This window comes from Sinocyclocheilus grahami, unplaced genomic scaffold (assembly GCF_001515645.1).
Source record: "Sinocyclocheilus grahami isolate Dianchi unplaced genomic scaffold, SAMN03320097.WGS_v1.1 scaffold345.1, whole genome shotgun sequence".
Classification (NCBI taxonomy): domain Eukaryota; kingdom Metazoa; phylum Chordata; class Actinopteri; order Cypriniformes; family Cyprinidae; genus Sinocyclocheilus; species Sinocyclocheilus grahami.
In genome coordinates, this window is record NW_015505524.1 from 455238 (window position 1) to 464421 (window position 9184).

The 9184-nt window shown below is 36.7% G+C and overlaps 2 protein-coding genes across 2 annotated transcripts in view; both read left to right on the forward strand.

The window, feature by feature from the left end:
* LOC107548275 (A disintegrin and metalloproteinase with thrombospondin motifs 13-like) overlaps nt 1-5716 on the forward strand; it is a 21342-nt gene extending 15626 nt beyond the window's left edge. The window contains exons 22-28 of the mRNA XM_016228905.1: nt 1-129; nt 1420-1624; nt 1778-2114; nt 2979-3125; nt 3211-3387; nt 4035-4210; nt 4969-5716. The exon at nt 1-129 is cut by the window's left edge and continues 42 nt beyond it. Of these exons, the coding sequence (XP_016084391.1) occupies nt 1-129; nt 1420-1624; nt 1778-2114; nt 2979-3125; nt 3211-3387; nt 4035-4210; nt 4969-5142 (1345 nt within the window). The 3' untranslated portion in view covers nt 5143-5716. The remainder of the gene's footprint in view (nt 130-1419; nt 1625-1777; nt 2115-2978; nt 3126-3210; nt 3388-4034; nt 4211-4968) is intronic.
* A 3357-nt stretch (nt 5717-9073) lies between these two features.
* LOC107548246 (A disintegrin and metalloproteinase with thrombospondin motifs 13-like) overlaps nt 9074-9184 on the forward strand; it is a 16288-nt gene continuing 16177 nt past the window's right edge. The window contains exon 1 of the mRNA XM_016228880.1: nt 9074-9098. Within this exon, the coding sequence (XP_016084366.1) occupies nt 9074-9098 (25 nt within the window). The remainder of the gene's footprint in view (nt 9099-9184) is intronic.

Here is a 9184-nt window from a genome sequence, read left to right on the forward strand (position 1 = left end):
CCTATACTGTTCCCAGATGGTGCAGGGAGGAGACGGAAACACGGATCTGGTGGTGGGAGAATCTGCTTGTCAGTCTGTGGCCAGACCTTCAGAGGTGGTGGAGTGTAATACTGAAGCCTGTCCTACCAGGTAAAGCTGTCAAACATTTCTGAACACATTTCAGCCTTCTATCCTGAAAATTGTGAACTATCTTCATTCCATCTTAGTTCAGAATAAGTCATAATGTTGCACACATTTTACTAGGCTGCTTGGAATGCTGAGAAAATATAATCCAATTACTCACTGTTACACTTGGAAGAATTTCTAATGATTTTTGCATGTTTTAATAAGCTGAAAAATAGCAAAAATGGCCTGTTCTGGGGTGCGTTTCCCAAAAGCATCGTTAGCTGAATATGGTCGTTAGTTCCATTGAACTCTATTGGTAATGGAGAACTTGCGACAGTAGTTGATTTTGGGAAACTACCCCTGATTGATTCACAGACAGCAGGTGAAGAATCAGTGCTATATGCAAATAATAAAGTGCAACTAACCATAATCTACACAACTATAATCATGCACACAGTAATCTCAAAATATCCTTTTTTAAATTTAGAGCTCCACATAACAATTATATTCACTATAGATTTTCATTATTTCTTAGGATTTTCTTTTTTTAATTTAATGACTTTTCCAGTTTTAAATAAGATTTGCAAATTAAAATTAAGAAATACAATGCCAGTTTATATTTTGATTGTTATCCGTTTTAGCTTATTTTAAAGCTGTATTTTTCTTATTTTAAATAATTTTAAGTTGTCTTAAGGTCCCATGAAAGTGCAGTTGAGATCCACGTGGCTACGCAATTTGTTATAACATTAGTAAAATTCAGTGTTTAGGAAATTGTTCAATGTCCCGTTTTGTTCATTTATGACAATTTTGTACAGTAAACATTTGCTGCTATGTTGGGTCCAGTGTTATTTTAGTATAATTGATATACTATAGTTTTTGTTAATATTTTTACATTTTATTTGTACTTTTTCGTTTTAATTGTAGTTAAAAGTTTTAGTAATTTTGTTGTGTTATTGGCATTTTTTATAAAAAAAATTTAATGTCTATATCATTTTTATTAAGTTTCAGTTTTTGTTTATTTAGTTTTAGTTATTTCAGTACTTTAATTCAAACTAAATGAAAATGAGAAATGAAAGTAGAAACTAGCTGAAATAAAATAAGCCTCATGTTTATTTTATTTCAAGTAATGAAAATGTTTTTTTTTAATCGTTTTAGTTTTAGTTAACAATAATACCACTTAATGTCCAGTACCACTTTAATACCAATTGGCTTGAACCAAAACCAACTGATTTATATTAATTATATTGTATAATATTAAATGATATTGTATGAATTTATATTATATTATATTAAACTGATGTAATGATTGTGTAGGTGGCAGGCGGGAGAGCAGGGTGACTGTTCGGTGTCATGCGGGATGGGTGTAGCTGTGAGGAGTGTGCGATGTGTTCAATATGAAGGAGGTGTAGAGAGGGTCGTGGAGGAGGACCGGTGTGACCCAGGAAACAAGCCTCCCGTCACTGCACCATGCTTCACACAAGTCTGTTCCTTCCACTGGGACGTGCATGAATGGAGTGAGGTAATGTGTCAACACATCCATGATCCAGACTACATATGCTGCTAACAACACAGCTGTTATCCCAAACAACCTCGAGTCCCAGTTTGGATATTACAGAGAGAAAAAAAGTCAGTGCTTCTCCATTCCTCATTGTCTCTCTGTTCTCTAATGTAGTGCTCAGTGTCATGTGGTGATGGGATCCAGTCTCGGACCGTGTCCTGCATGGGCCCATCCAGCCCTCTTCCTGTCAGTCCCTTTCTTTGCCTCCACTTGCCAAAACCCATCACCATCCAGGCCTGCTATAGCCCTGACTGTTCCTCAGCTCAGACCTCCACACCAGAGCCCAACAGCACTCACATGCAGTCAGAGACCCGGAGAGGAGAGGGGACATGGAGAACCACACCAGCTCCAGCTGTCAGAATGATGAAGATGAGGAAGAGTTTCTCAGCCATCGTGCCTACAGCAGATGTGATGAGAAGCACCATGAGCACAACAGAACCACCACAGACCAGTTAGGTGGCAAGTGTCTGCTACCTCCATATAAGACTGATAACCTTTGCAGTATAGGGGGCATATTCTATTTTGTAGCGTTTTTATCTTGAAATTCCTTAAATCTGGAATATTGGTGTTAATTGTAAAAGAATGTCAACATAATAATAGATTTTTTTATATATATTTATAAGTTTACTTTGTAAATGGGCATAAATATATTATTATTATTATGAAGGGCCAAACTGAAAATAATTATATGAAATGTACAAATATATTTATAAATCCAAATACATAATTTTAAATATATAGATACAAATCTGATACATTTAGAACCAGTGTTTTTTCCCCCCCAGGTATTTTATTTCAAGTAACACATTTATTTTTATTTCATTTTTGTTTTTTATGGTTTCATCCTTAGTTAACTATATTAACCCAGGTTAAAACTCTGAATATATACATTTCGTCTCTCAATATATATGTAAATCTGAATATATAGTTAGAACTCTAAATATGATTGTGTTCACAAAATGTATAACATTTCAATATATTATCAGGGTTTATAACTATATATTCATGATTTACATGAATAAATTCAGGATTTATAAATTCAGACTTATAACTATATATTCAAGTTTTACATTTACATATTTATGATTTAAACTATATATTCAGATTTAGATTTATATATACAGAATTACAACTTAATATTCATATTATATATAATTACTTCCTGTTTGGCTCCCCATACATTATAATAGTTCATATAATTTATATTATTTATAATTTCTATAAATTATTTTTTTTGGACTGTTACATGAATCGACAGATGGATGAATGAATGGATAAATGGAAAAAAGCTGTAAGTCATCTACTCTGGTTTCAGGTTTCTGTGGGCAACTCCTGCTTCAAGACTCAGGAACTATCGATCTGCGAAACGTCACTCAGGCCAGGTGTATATTTACTATTGGCCGACCTCTTGATGAGGTTATTCAGATCAAAATCATATCCAGCACTCTTAACTGCCGGCAGAGTAAGTACAGAGCTACTTTTCTCACAGACAGGAATCTGATGCAGTAGTATGGTGAACTGTGTGTATGTTTGTCTGTAATATTCAGAGGAGAATATCGCCCTGTATGACAGACTCATCCTGATGCGTCTCTGTGAGAGGATGACCAGTAAAACGCTGAAATCACGATCAAATGTCCTACTGGTGCGTCAGAGCCGCCTGACCCCCGGCAATGGAGTGCTGCTATTTTATCAGAGCATAAAGAACAAAAAAAGCCACCATGGAGGTGTGTTATTACAAACACAGCATTAAACTTAATTCTTTTGAAAGTAGTAAAAAGCCTCCTGAAAGGGTTTCAGGGCTTCTGTGAGTTTCAGGGCTTCGTCATTCACTGGGTCTTAGACACCTGCTCCAGAAGAGTCTTCATGTCCAGAATCCAAAAATCTGAAAATTCTGTCATCATTTACTCACCCGTAACGTGCAAAAGTTTGAGGTTAGTACAAATGTTTTTGTTGTTGTTGAAAGTAATACTTTCATTCAGCAAGGACTAATTTAACTGATTACAAATGACATTAAAAAAGTAAGAACAACTGTTTATAACATTGATAATAATAATAAATGTTTCTTGAGCAGCATATTAGAATGATTTCTGAAGGATTATGTGACACTGAAGACTGGAGCAATGATGCTGAAAATTCAGCTTTACTATCACAGGAATAAATTACATTTGAAAATATATTAAAATAGTGGTAAAATGGTAATAACATTGCGCAATATTACTGTTTTTGCTCCTTTACATACAACACAAGTTGTTCCACAGCACAAAGAAAGACATAAGGTGAACAAATGATGACAGAATTTTCATTAAAGGGTGCAGTTAGGCAAAGTGAAATAATCTGAAAGGATGTAACACAGCATGTATCTTCCTCCAAGAGTGTGACGTTCAGCTGTTCTCTCCGTCTGGGCTCATTGAGAATCCGATCAAGAGCGCAGCCACCTCTAACACTCAGAGCTGTCGCGTGTTCATCGATGCTCCACCTGCTTTCAGGATTCAGATCAGAGCGCTTTCTGTGCTCAACAACACCGATACAAACTCCACATACATACTGGTAAGGCGCTGTTCATCAATCCTTTATCTAAACACTATCATTCAAAAGTTTGAGGCCTGTAAGATGAAGTTTTTTGAAAGAAACATTTTTTTTTCAGCAAGGATGCATTAAATTGTTCCAAAGTGTAAATACGTTTATAATGTTATGAAATATTTCTATTTAAAATAAATTCTGTTCCTTTGATTTTTCCAATCCTTAAAAAGAAATATTCAGCAACATCTGTTTTTAGTAAGAAATGTCTTGAGCAGCAAATCAGCATTTTAGAGTGATTTCTGAGGGATCGTGTGACACTGAAGACACTTTTACATTTTAAAATATATAGAAAACAGTTATTTTAAATTGTAATGATGTTTCACAATATCACTGTTTTTTTTAATCAAGCAACAGCAGCCTTGGTGAGAATCGGGAGACTTCTTTCAAAAATCTTTCAGATCCAAAACCTTTGTACGGTAGTGTAGAAGCATAATCATTTGTCTGATAAAGGAAGAGATGTAATCATGCTGTCTGTAGACTCTATAAGGGTTTGAACTAAATGAAACTCAAGCGTTTTGCGTTTACAAAACATATTAAAAGGACACTGATGACGGACTGTTTTGTGAGTCATTTACATCAGATAGACACTGAGCTGGCGTCCAATAAAAATAAGTAGTTGCGCAAGCACTAACTTTGGTACACAATGTGGATGTAAATGATGCCCCATATTGGTTGAACATAAACATGTTTATGCTGTGACTCTGATGTTTTCTTCGCTTACCCAGATTCGGGATGTGGATGCCTTAAAGACGACCATCTTCAGAGGGACTCGGCTCTTCCTGTGGAGCTCCTCGGGAAGCAGGGCTGAAGTGGAATTCCATGGGGAGTACCAGCAAATCAAGGGCATGTTCAGGGCAGAGTATTCATACATTAACCCTTCTGAAGAACAACCAGTGTAGTCTGTAAGAGAGCTTCTGGTCCATAAAGAGCCTTGGAGCATTTAAAAATCATCCTCGTTATAATTTAGCCAGTTTAGCACAACTGATTCAGAACAGATGATAGGGATTTATTAACTTTATATCAAAGATATAATCATGTCAGTTTTTAATATCATTTAAAAACAAAAATCAGACAATTGACTGTTTATATAAGTGCTTCTGTATATTTATTGTAATGAGTTAATCTATGTGAACTGACAATAATGTGTGTCAGGCCTACTGCTAATCTATCAGCACAAAATAAACAATCATCATTTTTTTATATTTAAGTGATTTAGAAAAAGTCCATATGGCTCTAAATTTAGCATAACAGTCCTACTTACCATTTGTGAAACTACCGTGGAACTTTTATAAGTATACTTCGTTTTTACGTGTACATTTGTGTATGTGCACAGTCGAACGGACAGACTTTTAAAGTGTACTCCATTTGATAGCATGTGCAAACATAGGCGCTCGACACTGGAAACACATGCACATGTGCACTGGAAACATTCATCCTCTTCCAGTGTCTGCGCTTTTTCTTTCCAACGGTTATGAGCGATAAAAAATGGTTTAAACTAGAGTTGAGGGTATGTTTTAATCCCCTCACATAAGCGCTCATTAATGTGGGCATATATGGTTTTTACCTTCTTCAGCAGTTACTTGTCATTTTTGAGTTAGTTAGGATTCTTTATTTGTCACATACTGTACATATAAATGTGATGCAATATAGTGAAATGGTTTTCCTCTAGTTTCTCGTCCCACAATGCAACAACACAAACAAGTTAAAAACACAGTAAATCAATAATACAAACATAAATATAACATAAAATGATAATGTCGGTGTCTGTATGTAATGTGTTTATATGTGGATTTTTTGTTCTGTCAAAAAAATAAAAAAAAGATTGCACTTGTACAGTATGAGCGATATGTACTGAAGCCAAAATCGATGTCACACCAACTGTACACGTACCCTAGCGCATACGTAAAAAACTGAAGTATACTTTGGGTTTAACATATGGCACTGGATAATATCAAGAGCTTTCTCACGCCTACAATTTCTACAGTTGAAACTGAAATAAAACAGAAGGAGTTTGTGTTTCTGGCTGTCCCTGTTTATGTCTGTAGTAGCCTCTAAGTCCATAGTCACTTCCCTGGAAGGTGAAGTGTGTAATTTCTATGCCACTATATACCCTGTGAAAATAATGACTGTTTTCAAACCGGTTTCCTGACTTCTAGTGTTTAGACAAACAGCCCCAAACCCACACTTCTGAGTCAACGTCGCTGTGTCAGACTGGTCAGGTTGCTCAAACAAACAAATAATGTTTAAAAGCCCCACATAGTCACAATGTTTATACTTTTCAAGGAAATCACCCTAAGAATGGTGTTGTAGTTACTTATAGTCTCTGCATAATGAAAAAAATCAAACATGTGACCTTAAAGATATGGAAAACCAATATGAGCCAATGTCAGGTTAATGACACTGAAAGTAGTAAAAAGCCTCCTGAAAGGGTTTCAGGGCTTCTGTGAGTTTCAGGGCTTCGTCATTCACTGGGTCTTAGACACCTGCTCCAGAAGAGTCTTCATGTCCAGAAGCGAGTCCTCTAGAAACTGTGACAGTTTCGTGGCGTTTGTTTCCTCGCAGCTATTGAAGGCGGTCACAGCGAAGTTGATATGGTCATCCATGGGGTTGTAGCAGATACCGTAACCATCAGGAACCATGGGTCCCAAACACATAACACAGTCTGTCTTTGATCCAACCTGAAAAACAAAGAATACAACCACAGCTTACATGAAAAATGCTGCATTTCACAACAACAGCAGATAGATTTACACTGCATGCAAACTCTTAAAGGGACAGTACACCCAAAGAATGTTAATTCATCATTAAATTTATTTTGTTTTGGAATCCAAAAAACTGGCTAGCTGTGGGTCGAGTGTCTCGCTTTCATCTGTCATCTCCTCTGACGTGATTTTGTGCGGCAGTAGTAGCTAAACTGGCTGCGTCCGAAATTGCATACTCTCTAAGTAGGTACTTCTTTAGAATAAGCAATTACTTTGCGACTGTTTAAAAAAGTCTGTTCTATATAGTGTGAATGTGTGTAGTATGAATGTAATTCATCTTGTCATTGTCCTGTGACCTACAGTACCAGCGTTAGTTGCATCACAAATTAGAGCCCAACCGATATATCGTTTCGCCGATATATCGGTATGGGCGAATATGCCGCCGATATGAATTTTTTTTTTTACAGAACATATAACACAGATAAAATGCTTGAAATGGTGTAATTACTTAGTTTGTCCAGCAGAGCGCACTCCATTGTTTGCTACTGGTGACCTGGATGAAACGCTTTAAAGCTTAAGTCCATGGAAAACCATTGAAAGTTTGAACGGCCATATCTCCGTAACGGCGCGGCGAATCTGCACCAAATTCGGGGTATCCCTTCAGCTCAAGGAACCCTCTCGAATGCGAATCGAGTGCATGTCTAGAGGCCTGCTTTTGAATGAGACAACCCCCGCGTCGATAGCCCCCGGGGTTTGGGAGTTACGGGTGGTTAAATTCGCGGTCCGGCGCCGACCGATCAAGCGAACCCGGGGGGCTACCGACACGAGGTGGGTGGCGCAAATCCATGAATGAATGTTCCGAAGTGAAATAAACTTCAACGGAATAAAGTTGAATGGAATTGAATTGAAGTTGAATAAACTTCAACTTTACTGTTTAGTGCACTGATGTCAGACTCATTTTGGATAATAAAGTTTATTGTTAAATTGTTAAATGCCATGCCTCCATTACATATCTCTGTCACCATTATAAGTGTTTGATCACCACATTTGAGTGATCATTGCAAAAAATTTGTTTATGTATATATATTCTCTTTATGTATATACTGTATTCTATATATAGTACCAGTCAAATGTTTGGACACACGAATGGGAAAGTGTCCAAACTTTTGACTGGTACTGTACTATAATATACACAAATAATATCGGCCGATATATCGATATCGGCCTTTTTTTACTCCCTAATATCGGTATCGGCCCCAAAAAACCCATATCGGTCGGGCTCTATCACAAATCCTCTCCCATGGCCTCACGGGATAGTGAAGTGCCAATAGAATGTGTAGAATCTTGTCAGAAGTTGTAAAGTGCAGTCACATTAGTAAAATTTCAGGACATTTTGCAGGCAATAAAGGTTCATTGTCTATTGTCAATAGACAAGTCAAAGCAGCGAATCCATGTGTCCAAATTGAACCCATTGCGACATCTGTATGCAGAAATGTTTTGCCTTCAGCAGTAAATTTCTGTTGTATCTTATGGATTCCTATTGAAATTACTGGATTTCACCCACACAAGTTTGCTGAACAATGGTAAATGCGACTGCACCTTAATTCACTTGGGTATAATGAATACTGTGAATTCAGACAAGCTACTCTTTTCACATACTGTTTTTCACCTACTACATAGTAGGGAAGTATGCATATTTTTATAAAGCGACTGAGTCGTTGTCTTCTTTTTTCCTTGGTTCACATGTTCACCTGCCCATTTAGTCTTGATAGATAATGGTAAACAAACTTAGCTTGCTGTACTTAAAGGAGGCTCAAACCCGAGGCTCGGCTTGAATGCTAAGCTAATGCCCTCTATAACGGTTCAACGTGGAGGAAGTATGAGAGAAATAGAGGAGATGTATGTGATTACTGTATGTGTAGTATTAACAAGATATCAATATTATTTCTTAAATATCACAGTTATCATCAATATTGTTATCCCAGTACAGTTGTAAATACATTCCAAAACAATCCTTGCTTTAACTGAAGCTAAAAGCTGTTGCAGCACAGAAGTGTCCTCTGAAAAGCATCTGTCAGATTTATGTATCTGTAGTGTAAACTATATCAAAGGGCATCAACTAGGCAGAATGACTTGCAAGGTATTACATGACAGTGAGACACTGTTACACAAGAGTCTCTAACAAAACCATAGCCCCCGGGAAAAACCTGATTATCAGTACATATTCAGTATTTAGAAA